This window comes from Anomaloglossus baeobatrachus, chromosome 11 (assembly GCF_048569485.1).
Source record: "Anomaloglossus baeobatrachus isolate aAnoBae1 chromosome 11, aAnoBae1.hap1, whole genome shotgun sequence".
Taxonomy (NCBI): Eukaryota; Metazoa; Chordata; class Amphibia; order Anura; family Aromobatidae; genus Anomaloglossus; species Anomaloglossus baeobatrachus.
The window spans coordinates 103,813,179-103,840,046 of record NC_134363.1 but is presented as its reverse complement, the minus strand read 5'-3'; the positions used below and the strand labels follow the sequence as shown (position 1 = coordinate 103,840,046).

Genomic DNA, 26,868 nt, shown 5'->3' with positions numbered 1-26,868 from the left:
GCAGCATTTGACCTGTGCTTTATTGATCGTCACCTTGTTTTGACTTTACTGGTCTTTTTCAACACTCTGCAGGGCTCCACCGGCTTATTGAGTCCTAGCCTTTAGGGTCAGGTCACACTGGGCCTTTCAGTCTGTGGAATAGTGTCGCAGCCTGCATACAGGTGTCCTCTTCACTTGGCCGATTGGCTATTGGGGTTTGATATTTTCTATCTTTCATTTCAGCAGCATTATTTGTCTGTTACTTACCCCTTTGATTTCCTTATAGTGGGTTCATATTCACCTGTATGCATTTGGCATGGATGTGGTTATCACTATATAGACTAGTTATGCATTTATATTTAACCTAGGTGTCTGTTCCACACTCATGTGGGCTTGTTCCATTCTGTACTCCGCTTTTCAGCCGATGTATGGCCCGTCTCATACCTGTAGGTTGTCTACCGTGCAGTGTTGTTTATTATTTTCCATAATATTGGGTGGCTTTATGATATTTGATTATTGAATTTATATGTGTATTTTTTCATTGTATTTGACACTGTACAAACACAGGGCTTCTTGCAGTCTCTTACATATTTGTACATGTGTACACCAATGTCATTTTTTGGAAAGGTTCCGGTCCTTGTGCTGTCCTTCATGTCTTTTTAATTTTTTTTAATCTTGTTTTATAATAGAACTAACAGAGTTAAATAGATGGGTAGAGTGCTCAAAAAGGGACTAACATGTAATCTCAACCCTATTTTAAAATGTGCAATTTTTATTAATATTCATTAAAATATACCCACAAACAGACACACAAACATAAATGAGAATGGATCACAATATCCTTGTAAATAACCAAGGAATTTTATATACACACTCACTTTAGGAAAGGGAAGGGAAACTAATATAGCCCTATAAGGGTAGTGTATCCCTACCTAACAACGGAGGGTATGACACCATAAGTTACCGGGCGCCCCCGTTCCACGTCGGCTCTCCCTCTCCCTGACCCTGATATAGGGATGGGATGGAAAGCCCTATAGTGGTGCTTGCACAGTACAATATATATGAGTTCCCAAATGGTAATACTCTTCCCTGTATTGTTTTCCTTAGATCAAGAAGGTATCAATTTACTGATCTACAACCAGGAATTCCTATTCATGATACTAGCACTGTACAAGACGTGTAGACTTCTATTCCTAATAAATTATCTTTATGCAAGGTAGTGATCCATAAGAGTTATTTACAACCACATATGTTACAGGGTGGTATACCCCACAAGTATATTACAGTCACCTAGAGTCATATCACAAGGGGCTCAGATAATCTCCCCATTATACCCCAGGAGCTGAAAGAAAAATGGGATACAAACACCCCTGCAAATTACTGCAAAATAGACAAGGTTGCTCCAATCATATTCTATATAATATAGTATAACAGGGAGAAAAGATGAATTACTTCCCTGAGAAGCAGGAATCCAGGCCTGCCAGGCCTCAACGCGTTTCTCCTCTCCCTTTAGAGGGTCATCAGGAGGCTAAGGGGAGACGGCAGCGGGTCCTGTTCAATAACAATCCATGGCTGTAAGCCGTTTTTAATGAATATTAATAAAAATTGCACATTTTAAAATAGGGTTGAGATTACATGTTAGTCTCTTGTTTTATAATCAATAAAGGTGTTGTTTCTTTTTGTAATACAGGTGTGCCCCTGGTTCCATGTGCGGTGTCTTTCTCCTTGTTTTTCTCGATTCCAGTCTCTCACTGCACCAGGGTGCACCCAATCATATTGAATATCAGATATAGTGGTGGTGCGCTCCATTTTTACTCTCCTATACATAGTCTTCTTTACCTGGGACAAACTACACAGACTGGAGGTCAGGCTGGAGCTTGTAATATGCTCTTCTGTCACTAAGCCCTGGGGAATCATGTATTAATAACAAGTACTACTCATCCCACTTTCTAGCTAGCTATTGTGCAGTTGTTCTTGAGTCTGCACACCTCACATCTTTGTTCAATTGGTGTGTGTCTGTTAATAGCTTTTATGCTCTCTGTATGCTACTGTCACGGGGTGACAGGGGATAACAGGGGACTGGGCTCCTAAACTGGCCCTCAGACTGGGGGTCCTAGCTGTATTCTGGAAAAAAAGGTGATCCAGCAACTCATCCAAAATATATAAAACAAGTCTTTATAACATACTATTAAAAAACATACATTGGTCAGATGTACAGATGCATACAGTGCATCTTACGCATTTCAAGCCCATCAGGGCTCTTAATCATAGACATAAAAATAAGAGCAGAAAAGATAAAATTATATACCCTTCCAAGAGATCAGGCCTGGTGACATGGTTTCCATTCATTAGCAGAAATTAATCAAGCAGCTGTGAGATAATGGGAGAGACAGGTTAGAGCAGCAAACAGTTAATTAGCAGAACACAATCCAGAGGAATACTTGGACACAGCCCTAGCTGTCCCTACTTTCGGAGATACGTATAATGGTGATGATGTCTGGGCCGCCTTCCTTACCCTGCTCCTGGCTAGCCCTGATCCCTGGGGGGACCAGGACAGTGGTAGAACCCACAGATATAGACAAATGGGGAAACCAAATCTCGATCTCACAGCTAGCACACACGGAGATATAAGACAATATGTGATCAGGAAGAAATAAAGAGCAGGGAGGAAATAACCAGATGACGAGAGGATTTCCACAGTACACCAAGTAGCACACAATAAATCACCAGCAACAGGAACACAACAGCACATGGACCGGGTTAGGAAAAGCTATAGTTGGCATGGGAAGACAGATTCCTACATCTCAAAAAGGCGGTGAGTACCTGTAATAGGTTTCCCACAACATCTGATCCAAAAGGTAACCAGCAGGCTTACAGAAATTAACTCCTGCTAGTCTGATAATGTGAACAGAGCTAGTCGATGCCTGAGCCTGCCTGTGCAACTCAGAAGCACCAAAGAAAGTGCAGTGTGGAGTGTAAGATTCTGTAGTCTAAACAGCATCTGATGTTTCCGTGACACTCAGAGTTTAGAGCCGCACACCGTGTGACAGCTACTGGGGTGTGAGTGAGGGCATTATCCCCACACTGTCCTCTGACTTAGCCATGTGACCAGCAACTTAGTGCAGTACAGAACCATCATAATATTTAGATCTCTGAATCACTACCCTGTGATTAGGCGTTTCTTGACCCAGGGCGTATCTTTCGAATATTCATTAAGTCTGCCTTCATTACTTGCTTGCATCTCTGGCGCATATGGCAATACAGCATTGTAAATTAGAAAGTGAGTAATAAAGCACTTGGCAAGAAATGGAGTGACAGTAAACATGAAGCGTGAGCAGCAGGGGCTACAGCACAAGGAAGTGACTGACACAATCCTCTGATGACATTACTGCTTTTTCAAATAGATATAGAAGTGCGGCACTCCTGCTATTTAGTAAGGTGCCAGAATAGGGTCCAACCCCGTATCAATAATGTTCCAAAAATTCTGCACTCAAATTGAAAAGAAATACATTTTATTTTTCAAATATTGGACAAGCACTATTGTGTTCTCAAAAAAATGTTTTCGGTCAAATGACCTTCATCAGGTTTTTAACACATATCATATGCATTATGGACCCGGAGAGGCAGCTTCTTATATCAAACTGATAGCTTCATACATACTACCTTACAAGCTTTGTGTTAAAAACTTGATGAAGGTCATTTGACCGAAAACGTTTTTTTGAGAACACAATAGTGCTTGTCCAATATTTGAAAAATAAAATTTATTTCTTTTCAATTTGAGTGCCGAATTTTTGGAACATTTCTGCTTTTTCACTCTATTTCTCTCTCACTAAACGTCTGGATCAAGAAGGCCTAGTAAACATTTTATCATTGCCTAAGCCTAATTTATTATAAAGATTTTTCATGTATTTTAGGGGACATAAGTAGTAAGAAAAAAGAGAAATATAATTCATAACTTGAGGAAGCGAGCACATATCTTCAGTACAATGTATCTTGTACAATAAATCCGTAGCTAACTACATGTGGGACATAAGGATTTAGTTATGGATTAGACGGCAGATTTCACCTTAAGCATTGTATAGAGTGAAATCCACAGTAAAAATCAAACCGTGTTCATATAGCTGTATAGATTTTGTCAGTTTATGAGGGTTTAGTAAACTCTGCCCACATGTGTTGCTTTGTAATATACATTTTTGTAGATTTGTGTTTTGGAGTCCTCAGAGTAAATCCACAGGAATTCTCTCATGGACCAACTTTATACTTTTCATCCATTTGGATTCCACTCACAAGTCTTGGTTATCTTCTTATATGGACTATATAGCATCCTTGGACCTTCCATTTTTACTAGATTAGAGGCAGCAACACAATATTAGATTTAAATGATGATATTTGACCTCTGGAGTAGTCATTGGTTGATGGCAGAGACATAGTTTAAAGCAGGCGCAACCAACAGGATAGTCAAGGGGCAATGCCAATGTTCCAAGATGGGCCTGAAGTACCATGGATAAGTATAGAGAATGCCTATGGTAACTGAACATGGACAAAACAGAATTCATTATCTTTCCTCCTCCTCACTCAACCCTCCCACCTGACATATCCATCAATGTCAATGGCTGCTCACTTTCCCCAGTGCCACGTGCTCGCTGCCTGGAAGTAACTCTAGACTCTGATCTCTCTTTCAAGCCACACATCCAAACCCGCTTCACCTCCTGCCGCCTCCAACTCAAAAATATTTCCCGGATTCGTACATTCCTTTCCCAAGAAGCTGAAAAAACGCTAGTACATGTGTGGCGCCCTGGACAAGCCAGGGGCCACAGAGCACAACACCCACACACCCCACACTCCCGGTCAGGCACACCGAAGTCGGACACAAAACCCTTGTTGCCTTCCTCCAGGGGCTGATGTTCACACCAGGGGGTGGGCCAGGCGGTTGGCCCCGGCGGTTGGCCCTCCCACCGAGGAGTTCACAATCCTGGAGGCGGAAAAAGTAAGGAGTTCAGCTAGGGAAGTGAAAGTGAAGGAAGAAAAGTGGCAGCTGAGCAGACTGAAGTTGGTCCGGGTGTGTGGCCCGGACAGATCAGCAAGGTTGGCAGACGGTGGTGAACGTCTGCAGGAGTGGCCTATTGGAGTCTACCGTAAGGACCGTGGACAGGCGGTGGCCCGGCGGTACCGGACCGGTACGCAAAGAGAAGCCAGCACCATCTGGCAGGGGCTTACGGACCCCGGCAAGGCTAGGAGTCGCCGTGAATTTGCCAAATTCGTTAGTGAAGGGAACCTCCTGGGTTTCCCAGCAGCCAAGTCCCGACAGAAGGCAACAGTCCAACCAAGGGAGGGAGACACCGCCACCGCCAAGGCAACCGTTTCCCAGGGCCAGAGCCTGCGGGCAAAAGGGGCTCCTCCAGCCCATATCCAAGCTGGGGAGCGGGTTACCGGTGGGAACCCATCGGAACCATCTACCGTATATAGGTGCAGGGAAAGGCAGTTACCATCAACCTGCCGGGAGAAACAACACCGTAGCCGTGCGGCACAGTGCTGCCCCCGTGACCCTGCACCTCACCAGGCCCTGTAACCCGCCTGTCATCCACCCGTACCCCCATCACCGGGCCCCGGGACAACCAACCCCCTACCCACGGAGGGGAGAACTAACAACAAGGCTGCTCCCTGTCACCGCTTCCGGGATCCCCGTCTAGAGCAGCGGTGGTGCCACCAATATCACCACAACCGTGGGTGGCGTCACGGACAATACTCAAATCCCCCACAATCCAATCCCCACCCTTTTCACTCACGGGCGAGGAGCGTCGCTCGAGTCCCCGGGCTCCGGCCCACCGCTCGAGCCACCACAGAGCAGCGGCAGCAGCGGCCAGACCCAAGCAGTGGGAGAGCGCAGCGTCCCTTCCTCTGCCCGCGACACATGCCCTTATTATCTCGCGCCTAGATTATTGCAACCTCCTGCTCTGTGGCCTCCCTTCTAACAGTCTCGCACCCCTACAATCTATTCTAAACTATACTGCCCGGCTAATACACCTGTTCCCCCGCTACTCCCCGACCTCTCCTCTCTGCCAATCCCTTCACTGGCTTCCCATTGCCCAACGACTCCAGTTCAAAACACTAACCATGATATACAAAGCCATCCACAATCTGTCTCCTCCCTACATCTGTGACCTAGTCTCCCAATACTTACCTGCACGAAACCTTCGATCCTCACAAGATCTCCTCCTCTGCTCCCCTCTCAAGTCCTCTTCCCACCATCGCATCAAAGATTTCTCCCGTGCCTCCCCCTTACTCTGGAATGCTCTGCCACAACATATCAGACTCTTGCCTACATTGACAAGCTTCAAAAGGAACCTGAAGACCCACCTCTTCCGACAAGCCTACAACCTGCTGTAACCCTCAGTCTGATATAAGGCTGAACAACCAACTCTACCCTAACCTACTGTATCCTCACCTATTCCTTGTAGACTGTGAGCCCTCGCGGGCAGGGACCTCTCTCCTCCTATACCAGTCTGTGCCTTGTATTGTTTATGATTATTGTACTTGTCCCTATTATCTATACCCCTTTCACATGTAAAGCGCCATGGAATTGATGGCACTATAATAATAAATAATAATAATAATTATAATATGGTTTGTTCTTTAAAGGGATTATCCAGGAAATTTTTTGGCTAATGGGCTAAGAACGTACCAGCATGTAGTTTCTAACTACCTGCCTATTCTGCCATGGGACAATTTGTTCCGGCTCAGGTGGTGATTCTCTGGCTTAATTTGACCACGTGTTAATAGAGCCGCTCTAACATTTACGGTTTACTCTTTTGGTGGGACGTTACTGCCAACATCATGCTGATTGCAGTTAGGCACCGGGGAGCCAGCTGTCAATAAGTATAACATCAGTAGTAACGAGCAAAGGAGAAGAGGTGAGGCTGCTCTATCACCAGAATTAACACCACCAGTATTTAACATCACCAGTAATTAACATCACCAATTACATCACCAGAATTAAGAAAGTCACCGGCAAGAGCCATTTGTGGCCACTCTATCTGGGAAGAGATCGGTGCAGGACAGACCAGGCAGATAGTTAGCAACTACATGCCTGTAAGTTCTTAGTCCTATAGCCAAAAGAACCCCAAAGTCCCAGATAACCCAATTAACTATTAATCCATTCTGATGCTATATTGTAAGTTAGTTGATGCATTCATGTTAAGACTACCTAATATTTAAATGGTCAGTATCGATTCATCAAAGTTTGCATAAATCAATAGCAGAAGTGAATGCTGGAAATTTTGTAGTATACTGTATCTTTTTCGACAAATATGCTTCTTTCTCCACTTATGAGCCACTTCTTCCCTACGCTGTCTCCAGAATAGGCCATTCACTGTAAAATACTGCTCATGTCTGCCTTGTTTACGACAGGGATGTGATTATAACTTCCTATTGAGGTGTATGGAGAGGAGGGGCAAAGTGAGAGGCAGGGAGGCACACAGATAGTGCTACTGCTTTCTACTAAATTTTTTCCTTTCTACCCAGTTGTTGACTTGCAGGTACACTTTCCCCTGTGCTGCTGCTATTGAACCTGTGCTAGACAGAGACAGGAAGACATTCCGGTATATGGGAAACAGAATAGCAGCTAGGCTTCACCCGCACTAGCTCATAGACAACTGAAAATCAGAGAAAAAGTCTTCAGATGGGTGAACTGATGACGAAGACACAGTATAGATCATATTATAACCACAACCAGTGTTCTTCCTTATATAAACACATATGGGAGCTTACTATGAAAAGTCACTGTTACGTCACCACCGGAGTCCGCTCCATCGACTTCTACTCCGATCGCCAGGCGACGCCGTGTTCCTGCCGTGGATAGTGCTGGTGATGGGAGAGGAGTCGATGCCAGCGACGTCGGTGGGCGCAGGCTCCGCTCATCCACTGGTCTGGGTTTCCTGGGGATCTGCAGTGCCACTGGCTGACTGTAGGTGGCGGGTGTCTCCCAGCTGAAGTACCATCATTCAGCTACAGCCTATGGGAAGACACCAGCCTTTTTAATGCCCCTCCTGTCTGCTGACCTCTGCTAGAGATAGTTCTGAAAATTCTGGCTCCTGTTTCGTCTTGTTCTGTGATTTCGTGTGCTGATTACCGCTTGTTTCCTGACTACCCTCCTGCCTGCTGTTTTTGTACCTCACTGCCCGATCCGGTTTTGACCTCTGCTTGTTTGTGATTACGTCCCTTGCCTGCCGATTCTGTCCCTGTTCCGTAATTCCTGGTTTGACCCTGCCTGAAGATTACTCTCTCAGACAGCATCCTTCCACAGGTAGTGATCTCCAGGGCCCTGTGTAATGCCAAATCCCTGTATAGGGTTTAAAGGGTTTCAGGGTTCTGGGGGTCCTGCTTGGTGAGTGGCTTCCCTCTAGCCTGTCCATTACAGCCCACCTGAGTCTGTGGATCCAGGCAGGCGTTACAGTCACCTGAAACAGGTATGCTGAAAATTCTTTGCTCTTCCATAAAATACCTTTTCACAGAAACTTTTTAAAATGTTCTGTTACCCTAAATATGAAATAGCTTTCTGAAATGAAACACTTTTGATATGTACCTCTCAAATTCTTTCCATTACTTCATAATCTGTTGCTTGTTTTTTTCTTTTTCCTCTATTCTGCGTTTCCTGGACATACAATGGACCTCTCCTCCCTCTCTTCCTTTGTCCATATCCTGTACAAGTCACAGGGAGAGGCCTGCGGCCACTCACTGCGGCATTGCGAGTTGTATCCATATCCCCGGCTGAGGCCACTGGTATGCTGAGTGGCCCATTATCACTATACACCCCACTGGGGGAGATATGGAAAAGTGCTGTGGTTCATTGATTGAGCTATACCGCAGAGCTCTTCCTTCCTGCTGGCACCAGGAGGACAACGGACATAAGGTGAGTACAGTGCACTGAACTGAAAATGAACTGCTTACAAATGTTATTTTTGGAGCTCTAGTTTTATATTTTGTTGACTCATATCAATGTATTTCTCCTTCTTTAAGAATCTCTACAAGAATATTTATTTAGTTAGCACCAGTATAGCTGCAGTTACTAATATTCAACTGTAGGCTATGTACAAAGCCAACACCTACAATACAAGCACATATAAGAACCCCCTCCCAAACATCCATGATCCCCGATCTGCACTGGAGGCTGAATGATATCCCAAGTATATAAGACACATATTGTGCAACACATCTAAAAAAGATCTAGAGATTGGAGCTCCAGGGTCTCAATGCAAAATGTATCCTGGCTCCTATCCACCGTATGCAATTCTTCATTTCCTCTTAGGGGTGGGTATAAGATACTCAGGATGTAACTACAGATTCTACAACCTTATAAAGCCAGTCTAATTGTTGATATTTTTTTCTTTATTTTAAAGAAGTAAATTGACTTCCCTTGTTAAGTTTTAAATGCACAGATAAACATACAGCACATCTGAGTTAATGCTATGTGACAAAGTGAAACCCTATACTTTGCCACACTTAGCGAGAAAGTCTTCAGCTTCTACCAATAAAAGGGTTGACTTGTGATACTAATTGCAGCCTAGCTTCAGATTACTCTGCAATTAGCTGTTAATTATGGGATAAAACTGGAATAGACAATAAAAATCTGATTATATAAGTTCCTATGTGACATAATGTTACCTTTTTAAGAAAGCTGTTATAAGTGTTATTTGTGTGTATCATCTCTTATGCTCACCAGCCAGTTACAGGGGATCTCAGGACTAATACATGAATGGCTTATCCTTGGGACGAGATGCTTTTCCTGGATAAACATTGAATATTTGCAAATTTGATTTATATTTTATTTTACTCACATAGAAGAAACAATATACGGTAAATATATACCGTACATACATTCTTTTCCCTGTATGCTTCTGACTGAGACGCCTGCACTGGGGCCGTGGGGCAGTCATCACCGGGTCGTGGTTCTGTTTCTTGGATGCTGCGGTGGCAAGGCCTGTTTCCAAGACCGTGGTGTCATAAAAAGGGGAGAATGATGGGGATGGTAGTTTGTTACGCCACCTGTGGTACTCGGCCAGAGATAGCCGACGCTGTGGGAGGGGACCTCTGGGGCAGATGGTGACGCAGCTTGGTTGGTATAGCTCTCCACAGGTAGAGCTGGGCCCCAGGGTGGTTGGGAGTAGTAGTAGGGGATGACGGGGGTGCAAGGCTGGAGGCTCAGGCGAATAACAGAATGACACAGGGATGCAGTCTCAAGGTTTTTACTCACTGTAGCAGGTTCCAAGGTAACACGACTAGTCAGTGACCGCCTTTGAAGTGCTGGGTTCCACTGTGATGGGCTCCAGTCGATTCTGGGTAGTTCGGAGGTCAAGATTGGTGCACCTTTCCTATGTTCCTTCCCTGGTCATCTTCCTGTGCTAACTTCTCTCCCGCCAGTCCCACGCCTATGCACACAGTGCCCTGAGCCGGTGCCTGTGGACCCTGTCGGGTGGCTTGAAGCTCTATCCCTTGGCCCTATGTAGACACCTTCTAGCGGATTTGTGTGCGGGTTTGGCTTCAGCACTTGTAGTGACCTAGGTCTCCGGTTTTACTAGATGTGCACGTTGGTTCTTCTCCTCTAGTCTAGGGATCGGATCCCCGCCTGCGGCCAAGTCCTTCCACTCCAATATGTTGTATATGGAACGAGACCATGAGTGTATGGCACACTTTCCTGGGGACTCTAGGAACCCTTCTGTCTTGTGCCTATATCGAGCTGCACCAGCTCCAGACCACAGGTCTTCACTCCTCCACTGCTTCTTCTCGACTCCTCTTCTGTCACTACAGTGTCCCCTACTAACTAGACTCCACCCGCCGGTTAGGTCAGATTAGGGGGAGGGAGATGCCATCATCAGTGGTGGCCATACATAGCATTAATGACACCAAGTCCTAACCCTGACCCGGTGGGGAGCTGCTAATTGAGAGTGTTGTGTGTTTTTTGTGCATACCGGTGGATGACCTCTTCCTTACCCAGGATGGGGCACCACATCTCTGGCTGAGATGCAGTACCTCTGTGGCGATTAAAGCCTCAGGGGCACCACACTTCTTGTTAAGCTCAAGACAGTATGGATTACATTTTTTTTGGTGACCACAATTTGTCTTGTGAAAGCAGTGTGGTTGGGACTGGTCTTTTACAAGAAGTGTGTTACGTCCCCACCGGAGTCCGCTCCAGCGACTTCTACTTCGATCAACAGGTGATGCCATGTTCCTGCCGTGGATAGTGCTGGTGATGGGAGAGGAGTCTATGCCAGCGGCGCTGGTTGGCGCAGGCTCTGCTCATCCACTGGGCTGGGTTTCTTTGGGATCTGCAGTACCACTGGCTGACTGTAGGTGGCGTGTATTTTTCAGCTGAAGCTACCATCATTCAGCTACAACCAATGGGAAGACACCACCCCCTTTTTATTTTCCCTCCTGTCTGCTGACCACTGCCAGAGATAGTTCTGTATTCCTGGTTCCTGTCCTGCCCTGTTCTGTTTAGTGATTTTGCTGTTCTGACTTCTGCTTGTTTCCTGACTACCCTCGTGCCTGCTGTTTATGTACCTCGCTACCGAATTTGACCTCCGCTTTGTTTTCTGATTACGTCCTTGTCTGCGTGATTCTGTTCCTGTTTTGCATTTGCCGTTTCGACCCTGCCTGACTACTACTCTCATCGGATTGTAGCCTTCCACATGTAGTGATCACCGGGGCCCTATGTAATTCCAAATCCCTGTATAGGGGTTACAGAGTTTCAGGGTTCTAGGGGTCCTGCTTGGTGAGTGGCTTCCCTATAGCCTGTCCATTACAGCCCGTCTGAGTCTGTGGATCCTGGCAGGCGTTATAAAGTGAATTTCTTAACTTAAAAGGGGTTGGCCACTACTTGGAAAACCCCGTCTCAATCTGCATAACTGCACTAGTAAAATGACAACACTTGTACTCGCCACTGTTCCAGCGGTGTCGGCACTCGATCTCCAGAGGCTCACGTTATATAAGCTCTGCACCTAATCAGCGCCCACTTCCCTCTCCCCACTTTCAGACGTATCAGACATCAAGAGGAAGTGAGTGATAGCCGCAGCTGTGACTTCCCCTTGATGTCTGATTCATTCTAAGGCGGGAACAGTGCAGCTGGAGCTGATCGTATGACATAACAATGTCATGTGAGCCTCTGGAGAGCATCTCCGTCCACATGAAGCTAGCCATAAACAGGTCACTTCCAGGGAGAGGGTGGGCAGGGTTTTCCCATTCTTTTTTTGTACACACTACATCTGATCACGCTGTTGTTACCCCGAGTGCGAGCCGATGAAACACTGCAAGCGGCTCACACTGGGCTGAACACTGAGTGTACCTGAGCACAGCAATGCTCTCAAGAGTAGTTTGCATATGTTAAACGCCTAAACTCCGAACCCAAACTCTGTATTGTTTTAAAAAATCTGTTTGGTACGAACGCTGAACACTGAACTTCGAGTTCATTCATCTCTAAGCAGCATTTGGTCACAATTGGCTTCCAAGACATTTTTGTGACTCCTGACGCACAGACCCATGACAAACCATGGTCCAGGACTGTAGGCTGAGGCAAACCATGTACAGAGGAACCTTGGTTAACGAGAACAATCCGTTCTGGGAGTGTGGTTGTTAACCAAGTTACTTGTCTAGCAAAGCAAGATTTCCCATTGGAAATCATTGCAATGCAGACAATTTGTTCCACAACTTGTGCAATCTCCCATCCTGGTTCCCTATTGTGCCATTCCAGACATGCACAGACACGCACAAACACGCACGCACACACACATATTATGCTCACCTTACCTTCCTTTCTATCGCCGGCCTCCTGCTTCTTTCAGTTCGCGGGTACAGGATGTGTATCGGGTAACCATCGCGACCGATGCCCCAGAGCTTTCACTGCCAGAGCGCTGACGTCAAAGGCAGGAGATGCTTGCCTCTGATTGGTCAGCGCGCTGCCTTTGAGTAGCGTCTGACAGTGGAAGTTCCTCCCTCGTCGGGATGGTTACCCCATATACATCTTGTAGCGGCAAACTACAAGAACCGGGAAGCCGGCGATGGAACGGAAGGTAAGGTGAGCATAATGTGTGTGTGTTCGTGATTGTGTGTGTGCGTGTGTGTTTGTGCGTGTTTGTGCGGACTGAAAGAGCGGGTCAGAGCGCGGTGGAAGTACGGAACCGGAAGTGTGTGCGGTGAGTATTTGCTCGTACAGCAAAGCTTGCTCGTAAACTGAGCTGCAAATTTACAGCAAGCTTTGCTCTTTTAGCGAAATACTCGCTAACTGGGTTGCTCGTTAACCAAGGTTCCACTTTAATGCCTTATGATTTGGCTTCCCTACAGGCAGCACTATCTGCAATAATCTATGCGTTATTTGGAATTAATTTGTACTGAAATTGAGCTACAGAGAATAGAGTGTTAGTAAGTGCTGTAATAATAGAATGTAACAGTATTTAAGTTTGTCACTTAGGTCTTTTACTTTATTTTGTGGAAGTATTATTCCCTAATGTTTGTTTACTGTTACGTAATAATGTATCCAAGTAACGGGATGACAATTCTGCAGAATATATATGTTTGAGTCACTCGGGTTGCAGTTGCTTAAAAGTTTCTTTGTAAGCAAACTGTGTGGATGAACAGGAGGTAGTAAGTAGAGAATGCTCTAATTTGGCAGAGGGTAACACAGACACTGTTTCAAGTGTTACAGTATATATAGTAACACAGAGGATGTCATTTGCAGTCTTTGACATGTGGCAGGAAATCTGGCCTTGGAACCTGCTCATAGCACATTCCTGTGTTTACAAGGGTGAGATTTCCTCCCTGTGCTGCCCTGCATTATACACTAAAAGATTTCTATGATGCTATTATTAAAGTCCAACCTCACATATTACTAAAAACAAATGTAAAATATCAAGAAACCAGCAAAAGGTCAATGAAAAGTTAGCAAAGATATTAGCTGTAATTGAACTACTACCGTGTTTCCCCGAAAATAAGACACTGTCATATTATTTTTTACCCTGACAAAATGCGCTAGGGATTATTTTCAGGGTAGGGCTTATTTTGGGAGAAAACACAGGTTGAGAGTAAGCTTACCCACACATAAAGGCAGGCCCCCCTCCCCCAGGAGAACCATACTTTCCAAAATTTGTGTAGCTCCCATGTCTTCAGCACATGCTCCTTGCCGGTCATTCTCCACAGCAGTCCTCCCCTGCTTCCGGTCAACCAGCACTCACACACACACACACATCACACATGCATCCGGTGATACCGCACTGCTTCCAGCAGACAGGTAGATCTGGAACGCTGTGAACAGGAGGCCCTGCGATGGAGCGCATCAAGGACCTGTGGTGCCAAAGGTGCTTGATGTGTTCCACCACAGGTCCTCGTGTTCCACAGCATTCCAGGTCACCCAAACAGTATGGTATCACCCGATGTGTATGTGTTTGTATGTTCCACCACAGGTCCTCGCGCTCCACAGCATCTCTGTCTGGTAAGTACGATTGTGGGGTCTGTCTTTTCCCTTTTGGGGGTGTCTGCTCTCTTTAATGAAGTGTCCTGCAATATTCTTTAACTTTTTTTAGCTGTATGGACACTTCATTATTGAACCACCTTGTGTTGCTGACTAGCCCACCTCTCTGTGTTATCAAGTAACTCTAAGGGGTACTTTACACGTTGAGACATCGCTAGCATCGGCTAGCGATGTCGAGCACGATAGTACCCGCCCCCGTCACACATGCGATATCTTGTGATTGCTGCCGTAGCGCACATTATCACTATGGCAGCTTCACACGCACATACCTGGTCGGCGACGTCGCTGTGACCGCCGAACAATCCCTCCATCAAGGGAGAGGTGCGTTCGGCGTCATAGCGATGTTAGTAAGCGGCCGGCCAATAGAAGCGGACGGGTGGAGATGTGCGGGACATAACATCCCGCCCACCTTCTTCCTTCCGCATAGCCGGTGGACGCAGGTAAGGAGATGTTTGTCGTTCCTGCGGCTTCACACACAGCGATGTGTGATGCCACAGGAGCAACAAACAACATCGTACCTGCAGCTGGAGCTACGTTATGAAAATGAACGATGTGACACACATCAGCAATTTTTGACTGTTTTGCGCTTGTTCATTGTTGCTCCTAGGATTTAGACATTGTGATGTCGCTACCGGCGCCGGATGTGCGTCACAACAACCGTGACCCCGCCAATATTTCGGTAGCAATGTCGCAATGTGTAAAGCACCCCTAGGAGTAGAATTCACCTTATGTTTCTGTACACTCTCTGGTTCTGTACAGTACTCTGCCTAACAGATTTTATCTATGCCATCTAAATCAACATATTTGCCTGTGTGTTTTTACATCATTGTCAGCTGATTTATATCAGAGCTCAACTCTCCTGCACTCCTACACAACTGAGCTTATAATAACAAGGCAATGCAGAGCTGAGTTGTTTTTTGCCTGTTGCTTAGAGATCAGTGATGTAGAACTACATATCCTGCTTTGTTGATGCATACAGCCGAGGATTATCTACTGCCATATACATTAACAGAGTCCATCATTTGCAGTTTCACATCACACACTGATATTCCATTAGCAGGCAACAAACACAGCTCAGCTCTGCATTGCTTTTTGATTACCAACCCTGCTGTGGTGGAGTGCAGGAGAGTAGAGCTCTGCCTAGAATCAGCTAACAATGTAAAACCAAACAGGCAGTTATACTGGTGTAGATGGCAGGAGATAATATCAGCAAGGCAGAGTAGCATATACTATATTAAAAAAGCAAAGAGTGTCTTCTAAAAGTAGAATGCACTCTATGTCAGTGCTGGAGGCAGAGGTAAAGCAGAGTTATACTGGCCCAAAGCCTGCTAAGAGAGTGACTTGCAGCACTGGAATTATAGCAAGAAAGCTACAATGGAAACTGAAGGGGTAATAGAGTCGGGAGGGGCATCTTTAAAGGACATCATTAAGCCGAGATCTGAATCTGCATATGCGCCACCTGCAGCAAAAAGGATGGCGGCTCAAACTTTCAAACAAGAGCAGATCACTCACAAAGCAGTGACCTGTCATTCAAACACAAGAGAAGTGTCACGGGTGACTGGAGAACATAGGTAAACTTATACTGGCCCTAAATATGGGGTCCCTCGCTCACCCTCACAACCTTGAAGGTAGGGAGGTGCAGGCCCCCAACCTGGCCCTATCTCCTTTCCTTGTCCCTGATGGTAAAACCCCCCCCACAACCCACCACTTGGGGGAAAGGGGCAAGAACAGAAGTCAACAAACCCACCGACAAATAAAAACTAATAGGGGTGACAACGACAACTCGTACACACGGCAGCCACACACAAAGGAGCCACTAAAAGTGCACAGGGGAAACAACATAAAAGGGGAGGAAGTAAACAGACTATTGGGTAATTTCCATACTATAACAAGCACACCATGAACTGCTGCAGCCTGCACCAATGCTGCAGCCAAAAAAAAACAACAGAGAGGGAAGGTTTCACCAGCTCCTTGCACCACCTGGCTAAGCTTCCAAATGATTGAAAAATAACCAGCACCCTCTTCTGGACGTAGAGGGTATATATAGGACCTCTGAGTGGTACAAACTGGAAACACAAGACCAGGAGTCAGGAGCTGCTGGAAGGTAAATTGACATTAACCCTCTCCTCCCCCCAAAAAAGGGAATCCATTTATTCAGCAGAGTCTCAAGGTAAAGTGAGAGTCAGACCCAGAACATGTCACTAAATTCTGCAACAGATAGAAGACCGTGACAAGAAGGTGCGGGGCAGGAGAAGACCCACTGTACAGTCCTGCCCCTGTGCACCTAAATCTTATTACCCGAAAACTTCAAATGTGTTTCAAAGAACAACAACAAAGCAGATTTCTTCATTAAGGTATACATTTAATCTCCATAACAACGTCATTAAGGCCATGCCTCCACTTTAACTTGCAAAATTGTGCTGACACGTTAGGCTAGTTTCACACTACGTCTTTTTAACATCCGCTGAAAACGTTTTTTTAGCGGAAGTACGGATCCTGCTTTTACAGCAAATAACGTATGCAAACGCATATGTTATTTTGCAGGATCCTGCACTGGATGTTTAGGGGCGGGCATTGGAGTCATGTGATCGGGAGTGAGGGGAACTAGACTGGGAGCCGGCTTCTGACAGCTGCAGACGCTGGTAACCAAGGTAAACATCGGCCTTGGATACCCGATATTTATCTTGGTTACGAGTGTCTGCAGCTGCTAGGAGCAGGGCTGCCTGCACGCGTAACCAACGTAAACATCGGGTAACTAAGAGAAGTGGTTACGCGATATTTACCTTGGTTACGAGTGTCCGCAGCTCTCAGGTGGGAGAGAGAGGAAGGGGGAAAGACAGAGATAGAGAGAGAGGGGGTGAGGGAGGGAGTAGAGAGATAGACAGATCACTCGAGACTGGTTCTGGGCATGCTCAGTACTTTCTGGGCATGCTCAGTACAAAAGCAGGATCCTGTCTATCAGCACACCAGCGTTCACCTGCGTTTGCGTGCGTTATAGTCAGGATCCAGCAATTTGCAGTATTTGGACGGAGCTCAAAAACGCTACAAGTAGCGTTTTTGAAACATGTTAAAAAACTGCAAGTCACTGGATCCTCACTATAACGCAGGTGAACGGATGTTAACGCGAGTCCATTGCAAATGCATTGAAATGAAAACGCATTTGCACTGGATCCGCTTGTCCGCTAAAAAAACGTTTTCAACGGATGTTAAAAAGACGTAGTGTGAAACCAGCCTTAGCTTTAACAAGCAGCTCTGGTGCATTTGATGCAACCATGTATCGCAAGGTCTCTAATATGAATTTGAACCATGTTATGCTGCATTTCACTTGTAACGACTGTGGCAGTGGAGATACGCGGTCATATTGAGCAGCTCCAGGTGATAACAGCATCATTGTGGACAGTTAGAAACATTGTATCTTAGGAAATCAGAGAAGCTTATTTGTCCAAACCCCGTTACTTGACGTTGTAGTGTATTTTCACACAATTTTCAATATCTTACCTTGACCTGCACTGGAATAGTCCTGCACATACAACATTTATAGGAAAGGATTAAAATGTTATAAATATGAATTAAATCTAAATATAAAATTGTTTAACAAAAAGAATTGTGTTTCAGAACTTCAGTAAATACATCTCTGCCTATAATATAGACTGCTACTTAGGAATAGTACAAGATTAGAAATATAATATATTCTCAAAGTTGGTCAAGTTGTGTGTAGAAAAGATGTATGTTTCATGTAAAGTAATATTCAAAAATGATATCCTTAGGGTTCATTAACCTTCCAGATTTTCGAGCTTACCATTTCACTTGGATGGGAGCAAATAAACAACAATGATCCCTCATAGCAGATATGTTACAGCTATTCCACAAAATGTGTCTCTCATGGGTCACTCATTGAATTAATGTTTGTCAGCACTAAAATGCTTAAGTGCTCATTGCTTGAATCAAGCATGTTTTTGATAACCAGCCAAGGCAAAGAAGACATCTGCAGGCTGGGATGGTCCATCACTTTAGATGCTCCAATTTTGGCACCTCGTCTCTGCCACCACTCAAGGCCAATTGAGAAGAGCTATCAGGGTAATGGTTTATGGGGTTGACCTCAGCTGTGTAGTGTGAGCTGGCATCAAGCCTAGTGTTTGTAATGCAGAGGCGTCTATCAGACACCTCAATTACTAACCCAGTAATAAAAAAATAAACACAAGCAGGCAAAATAAAATTGTTTATTTGAATAAAGACTTACCCCACACAATGCCTCATTCACCAATTATCAAAAATGCTCCCACGAAGTTCACCTGTAGTCCACGAATGGAGCTCTGGCGACTGTGAATAGGAGTAAAGAATAGCTATTCACAGATGCCGGGTAGTGACGACAATTTTCCTTGCAACCGCCAACCTAACGCTGCGCTCAGTGACATCCAGCAGTGCTGATGAGCGTTGTCATCACTACCTTGCGCCTGAGAATAGCTGTACTTTACTTTAATCATGATTGTTTCACCTGAAACGCGTAGTGCTGGTCATGCTATCCGTTGTCTGCATGCTAAAATAAAGACCGTGGCTTTCCTCGCCTGAAGAGCTGGATTTTTCTCCTTTCTTCTCTTGCAATATTGGGCTGTGGCAGCGCCTGTCCGTGCTAGAGGGAGAAGCCAGGAGTGAGCTTATACACGGTGAACTGATACACACAAATTGGTAATATAGAATACATATATATATATATATATATATATATATATATATATATATATGTATATATGTATATTTGTGTGTGTGTATATATATATATATATATATATTATATATATACATATAACACTAAATATATATGTGTATGTATATATATATATATATATATATATATATTTATATATATATAAATATATATATATATATATATATATATATATATGTTACATACTACATAACATTGTGTTAACATTGAGTCTATGTATTAGTTAAAAAAACACCAAAAAGGAGCCAAGACAAATGATATGTGCACACACAGAATGTGGTGAGCCTTCCTCATAAAGATGGCTGCAGCCGAGGTGCAAGATGCTGATGTCACAGCCACTCAACCTCCACACTAGGGGGGAGGGGCGGCTGCTTAGCATAAGACATGCACACTAATAAGGCTTGCACTGGGAGCCCATCATATAATGAGTGAAATGCACAGTGTCTGAACTGTGACCTATAAATGACGCCAGAAACCCAGGTCAGGCGGGCAAAACAGCACTATATAGGTACATCTCGCACGGATACACGAGACGCACAGTGTCTGAATAATGGCCTATAAATGACGCACAACACCAGGTCCAGGCGGGTCCGTTAGCACTATGAGTACATAACACATGACAGGCTCACCATTTAACCACCTGAATTCAAAAGGTCCACACACATCCTGCAAAAATGGATAAAATGTGCCATACCTCAATTAGTGAGATATTAGTTTATATTTTGGCCCAAAATATGTAAGCTCGCAATCCGTTCGTCAAGGATTCTCACACTTGCGAGTTCCCACACTGAATTAGTTAGAAAAACCACAAAGAACTATATCAAAAAAACACCAAAAAGGAGCCAAGACAAATGATATGTGCACACACAGAATGTGGTGAGCCTTCCTCATAAAGATGGCTGCAGCCGAGGTGCAAGATGCTGATGTCACAGCCACTCAACCTCCACACTAGGGGGGAGGGGCGGCTGCTTAGCATAAGACATGCACACTAATAAGGCTTGCACTGGGAGCCCATCATATAATGAGTGAAATGCACAGTGTCTGAACTGTGACCTATAAATGTGGAGGTTGAGTGGCTGTGACATCAGCATCTTGCACCTCGGCTGCAGCCATCTTTATGAGGAAGGCTCACCACATTCTGTGTGTGCACATATCATTTGTCTTGGCTCCTTTTTGGTGTTTTTTTGATATAGTTCTTTGTGGTTTTTCTATCTATGTATTAGTTCTAAGAAATAGAATTGCCTCAGCTCCTCCTTCATAGATTACCTCAAATGTGACCTAATAATTTTAAGGCTAGAGAACAGCCTCTCTACAGTAAGTTGGGTTGGAGGCAAAGCCGTAACCACATGGGCAACATCTCTAACAATTTCTGGGTATAAAGGAATTGCCTCATGTACAGTCAGTTTTGATGAACAATTGAATTTTTCTATTTCTGTGAGAGCAAGTGAAAAATTTTGCTGAAATCTGGTCAATCTGCTGCTATAGGAGACAGAGTGAAATTTTTTTCCTTGCGGCAACACTTTGTCTGCTCCATGTCATCCAAATACTTGTCAAAGTTAAACTCCTCATCTGATGAGGATGAAGATATGGCAGCAGTAGCACTGTCAGGACCCAAATTCTCTTACGCCTGGCAATCCTGTAGGCCACTCATCCTCACTGCTACCTCAGTCAGAGCTTCTTTTTCTTTTAGTAAGCTGTTGATAATCAAGCAGTATACGATGACTTGGGTCCACATAAACAGCTGCCAGAAGAATTTTATTTTTCCAATAGCTGTGTCTCCCTCCATTTCATTGAAGCAGAAATGCCATCTGTGATTAAACCTCCTCTTTGGGACAGGCAAGATAGCAAGTTCTTCCACTCCCTTATGAAAATGCCAGGAGTTAAATCCTCAGCTTGTAATTTTTTAGTCACAGTAAATGGGTGATTAAGCAATTCCTTCAATTCAGCCACCTGTGTCCATTGACCTTCATTTAGAGTTACCTGAGGGTTCACCATATCTATAAGAAACGGTTTTAGTTCAAGCAATCACTCAATCATTAAATAAGTGCTGCCCCACCGAGTGGCTTGATCGACAATTGCCCCTTTCCCAGCACGTCTCTTCAAGATGGAATCAATTTTAGGGGTTCTGGCAGCAATAACCAATTTCCTCACTTTTCCAATCAGATTTCCAGCATGGCCCTCTTGCAGACTATCTCTTATTGCCAGCTGAAGCGTGTGCACAACGCAGCACATGTGATGAATATGAAAGTGTTTTGAAGCAGCTTCAACAACATTATCTAATTCTAAAGTATCATTTTGCTTTTTTTCTGTTGTAATATCTGTTTGTTCCTCAGTTACATGAACAGCACTGTGGCCTTCCATCTCAAACATACTGAATCCTAAATTTTCTTCTAGCTGTTGTTCAATACTCCATCAGTTTAATTGTACTTATCATGTTTGAAGCATTGTCCGTTACAGTTGCAAGAACCTGTTCTTTTTTGAGTTCGTAATCTTGCAGAACTTTTTCCACTAAGGCCTGGAGAAACTGGCTGGTGGGATGAGCTTTAGTATCTTTTACTGCCAGTGTCATGGTAACAAATTCTTTGTTGTCACAAACATATCGAAAATTGATGGCAAAATAGTTCACTCTGTGAGGTGTGCAGGCATCCATTTTAAAAAACATGAAGTGTCTTTTGAGAGTCTTTTTAAGATCTTCCTTTTGTTTAAGGGCTTCTTCAATAACTAATTTTCTAATACTTTATCTTTCCAGAGAAACACCATTTCTCCATTAAGAGCTGTAAAAGCTGGTCGTGCAAATCATGATAATGGTACACTGTCCTTCACAACAAGCTGTATGAGCTGTCTTTTAAACATATCTGCTGTCATTGGTACAGTAACTTTGTCACTTACAAAATTTCTTGTTAATGATGTTTGAGATGCTCTTTCCTCCACCTTTGTCTGGCAGGAAGTGCTGGGCACTGGTTTCTTGGTGCTGCTGTTATCTTTCTCAGTCACAGCTTTGAAAACGTTAGGGTGGAAGTGTTGTAATGTCTTTTTAGATTGGAAGCTCTTGTAGGAGCATTTTTATCACTGCCTGAGTATGCACTGATTTTGGCATCACAGCATTTGGTTTCATCTGGGTCACTTGTCAAACATTAACACACAAAATATTTTTCATCTTGAGTCACTGTGAAATGCTCAAATACAGCTGACTTCATAGGGAGCTTCTTAGACATTTTGTAATCATATAAATTCACTCTCAAAATAATTTTGTCATATAAAAAAAAAAATGTATATTATAATTCCAGCAAGAACAGGGAACCATGTACAATGGGGAAAATAAGTATTTGATACACTGAAAATTTTGCAAGTTTTCCCACCTACAGAGAATGGAGAGGTCTGTAATTGTACACTTCACCTGTGAGAGACAGAATCTAAAAAAAATCCAGAAAATTACATTGTATGATTTAAATAATATGCATTTTATTGCATGAAAAAGTACGTATTTGATACAATAGAAAAACAGAACTTAATATTTTGTACAGAAACCTTTGTTTGCAAATACAGTGGTCAGACGTTTCCTGCAGATTCTGTTTCTCTCAGTTGAAATGTACCTATGATAAAATCCGGAGATATGACGATAAATCATGACATTCAAGTCATGTCAGGAAGCCCTCTCCTGGTGTCACTACCCCCTTCCCTTCACACAACTGGTTTAGCAACAAATCCATGGCCATGTCCTGTGATATGGAAATTAGGTGGCTTAGGGACAATGGACACAGGATGACTCCCTGCTGTCACCCTGTAGTAGGAGCTGCTAGCTAGTTAGCAAGGCTATGGAAATAGCCAGACAGAACGACTCCAGTAAAAAATGGTTCATATCTCGCAAGCCATATTTCCGATAAATATGGCAACCATAAAAATGGTGTCTCCGCATGTGGACGATGCCGGCACCCCCTTTTTATGGGAACAGGACATTGGGAAATGCCCCAGGCGTGATATCAGCCAATGGGGAACTGGCAGACAGGTCATGAGTCCCCTCGTTCTGTAGCTAAATTCATAACTGTCACAATGAGAGCATTGGCGTCCGCCTACGACGCTCCCAGGCAAAGTTATAGCCAAAATCCCCTTTGCTGGATAATTCTGATCCATGCAGGGGGAGTGGCAGTGCTTCCCTGTGAGGTCACTAAGGTAGGAGGGGACCTGGATCTGCCCAGGTTGATAACCCTACTTCGGCCATTTTCCAGCGTTCTTCTGCTCGGGGGCCTGGTTGGGAAAGACCTGGAGAGGGAGTTCCTGGAAACCTGGTCTACAGCGCCCCCCTGTGGCCAGACACACAAGGTAACTGATGTAATTGTATACCTGTTTGTAACCCATGCTTTATCTGTAACTGTACTCTGACATATGTATATTCTGTAGATTCCCTATTGTATATATTGTAGTTTCTAGTGTGCTTTAGGCGATTAAATTATATAATTAATCTTGGGCTGTTCTGTTATCTCGATCTTGAATCCCACGTCTGTGTGTTCGGCTAATAGTTACCGTGAAGCGGTTGGTGGCAGCGAGTTGTGCCAAGGATTATTGTGGGGAGGCCAGTGAGATTCGGGAAGATATTATATATTCCGCCCGCGGAGGTCGGGGGAATATATACCTTACTCTCACCGGGGACCCTTCAATAATCGGCATAAGTAGTATAGCGGCCTCCTTGCTTATTGTCGGGCAATTCCATAATTGGCCTGACTATAAGAGGGGCGCTAGAGAGCGCGTCACGTGCTCTGTCTGTCGGTCGGGAGGTATAAAGTAGGGGTGACCCCCACTTGTTACCCCCCGATTGTGACGTACTGGTAGCCAGCGCGGGGGATTTCTGAGTGACCCCCCCGGTGGTTTGTGACATATTGGTGGCAAGCGGTGGGATCGAGATAATAGTGTGTGTGAGTGTGAGACCCATACTCCCAGACACTAAAGACTGCCTGCAGCAGCTGTGGCTGCTGGGGTCTTCAGACTAGCTCAACACTAGAGTGTCAGAGTGCAGATACTGTAAGGTGTGTGGAGGCATCAGGTGTCAGTTCTGTGTCAGTGACCAAAAGTCTGCAAGAATGGCTGATGGCACCAGGAGCAGAGCTATGCAACTGGCCAATGCTAAGGCAGGAGCCGAAGAGAGGGAGGACGGTGCTGTGGACAGCAATGAGGAGGTTGCCCACGAGTCCTCCAGGAGCTCGACGCCAGAAAACAGCTCTGCAGAGGACATTGCACAACCGGGCACTGCTGGACAAGATGAGGAGCAGCTCGCCCAAGGGTCCTCAACGAGCCAGATGCCAGCCCTCCGCTCTACAATGGACAGTGAATCACCAGGCTCCGCAGCGGGCCGCAGATCACCACGTGCCATTCCACCGAGCCTGGGAGGCTCGGATAGCCTTCTTCAAATGGCTATGGCCCTACGCCAGGCTGGAGACCGGGAGGGCTACAAGGAACTCATGGCCGAGCGTGAGCGGCAAGCAGCGCGTGAAGAGCGCCAGGCAGAGCGTAACTACCAGCTGCAGCTAGCTCAGCTCCGGCCCTCATCAGCCACCCGTGACCTTCCAGACACCAAACTTCCAAAGGTCCGTGTTGAGGACTTCCCAGTGCTGGAGAAGGATGGAGACTTGGACTCTTTCTTGACTGCTTTTGAACGGACTTGCTTGCAGCACCATCTGGACAAGGACCAGTGGGCCAAATACCTGACCCCCCGTTTAAGGGGTAAGGCCCTGGATATCCTTGGGGACTTGCCTGCTGAGGCAGATCAGGGCTACGACACCATCAAGCGGGCCCTGATCCAACAGTACAACCTCACTCCAGAGTCCTACCGCAAGAAGTTCCGGAGCCTACAGAAGGGACCAAAGGACTCCTGGGCTGACCACCGGCGGGCACTTGCCCGAGCTGCCGACCACTGGACCCAAGGCCTGCAGCTTTCCACCGGACCGGAGATCCTGGACTTGTTCATCACGGAGCAACTCTTGTGGAACTGCCCTGAGGATCTCCGCCAGTTCATCCGAGACCAGAAGCCAAAGGGATCCACGGCTACAGCTGCCCTGGCAGATGACTACACCAACAATCGGGCTCCTGAAGCCAGGAGAGCAGCCACCAGCAGCACCTGGAGAGGGGGTAAGATGAACTCTGCGACTGCCCCACCTGCCCCTAGACTGCAGGGGGTGTCCCCCTCAACTCCCCTCTCCAGGCCCGTGGCAGAACCAAGACGGTGCCACCAGTGCAACCTACCTGGACACTTCAAGGCCATGTGCCCTCAGCGTCCCAAGGCCCCGGCTCCGTCCCCGTCCCAAGGGCCGCCCAAGGTGTATTGTGTGGGTGGGGGTGGTGGTAGGTCCCTGGACAGCTTCCAACCTGTCACCGTCGGCCAGTCTGTGACCATAGGACTGCGAGACAGCGCCTCGGAGGTGACTCTGGTGCGGCCTGAGATGGTGTCCCCCCAAGACTTGATCCCTGGAAAAACCCTCGCTGTCTCCGGGATTGGAGGCATTGACCCGGCGCTGCCTGTTGCTGACATTTATGTGGACTGGGGCGCAGGGCGAGGGGTGAGGGAGGTGGGGGTAACTGATCGGATCCCTGCAAACGTGCTACTTGGGACAGATTTGGGGCAAATAACCTCCCAGTTTGGCCCCGCCCCAAAGGCTGAACCTTCAGCCAGTGCTGACGTGCCTCCGGACAATGTTAATGTGTTATCTATGAATGATGTAAGGGAGGAGGGAGTGAACTCTGATATTTCTGCTTGCACAGACACCATAGACACACACGCAGCTGCAGCTGTGACAGGGGAGGGGGTCAGAGAAAGGTGTGACAATGCCTCTACAAGTAACCAGCCTGTGAGCTGGGATCTGCTGCCCTCTGCAGGGATAAGCAGAGAGCAGGGTGCTGCAGGGGGAGGACCAGTGTGTGGGGTGGGGGCTACCACAGCAAATGTGGGGTCCCCAGAGATTTCACAGCGGGGTTCTGTTGCTGCAGGAGGGGAACAGGCAGGTGAGATTGGGGCCGGTCCAGGAGCGGAAGTGCTCCCAGGTAAGATCTCGGTGCATGGTTCCCCCACAACCGGGGTGTCAGGAAGCCAGGTAGGTCTGCCTGAACCGGCGACTTGGTCAGGAACGGAGGAGGAGCAGGCACGACCCACGGTCGCAGCGGCTGTGGCCGCTGTCACCCGCAGTGGGAGTGCTGGAAGCCAAGGGGCCTCCCGGAGGTCCGATAGCTCTTCCCCTTCTGACCAAGTGGCAGCCGAGTCAGGTGGAGGCCAGGACACAGGTCCCGGGGTACTGACTGAGGATGTGACAGTCTCGTCGATTCTGGCCACATCTAGTCAGGAGTTTCAGGCAGCGTTAGAAGCTGACGACAGCCTGAAAGCTCTAAAGGAGCAGGCGGCACAGCCTCCCTCGGACTCGGACCCGGAGCGAGTGGTCTGGGACCAAGGACGGCTGTACCGGGCCACGGTCCAGCAGGGTTCACCGGAGGCGTGGCCCAGGGACCGACAGTTGGTGGTACCCTATCCGTTCCGGACGGAGTTGTTGCGGATCGCACATGAGATTCCGATGGCCGGACACCTAGGGATCGCTAAGACCAAGGCCAGGTTAAACCAGCATTTCTACTGGCCCAAAATGGGGGCCGATGTGGCTGCCTACTGCCGTTC

The 26,868-nt window shown here is 46.0% G+C and overlaps 1 protein-coding gene across 15 annotated transcripts in view; it reads left to right on the top strand.

Annotated features, from left to right (window-relative positions):
• The window catches only part of PHLDB1 (pleckstrin homology like domain family B member 1), a 365,610-nt gene that overhangs the window by 135,353 nt on the left and 203,389 nt on the right, over positions 1-26,868 (top strand). For 5 of the 15 annotated variants that reach the window (XM_075328260.1, XM_075328264.1, XM_075328258.1 and 2 more), the window contains exon 1: positions 8,714-8,887. The exons of 1 other annotated variant lie outside the window; for it this stretch is intronic. In XM_075328260.1, the coding sequence (XP_075184375.1) occupies positions 8,804-8,887 (84 nt within the window). In that variant the 5' untranslated portion in view covers positions 8,714-8,803. Of the gene's footprint in view, positions 1-8,708; positions 8,888-26,868 lie in introns of those variants that run through there. 9 more of the 15 variants (XM_075328261.1, XM_075328255.1, XM_075328254.1 and 6 more) reach the window with 6 other exon arrangements.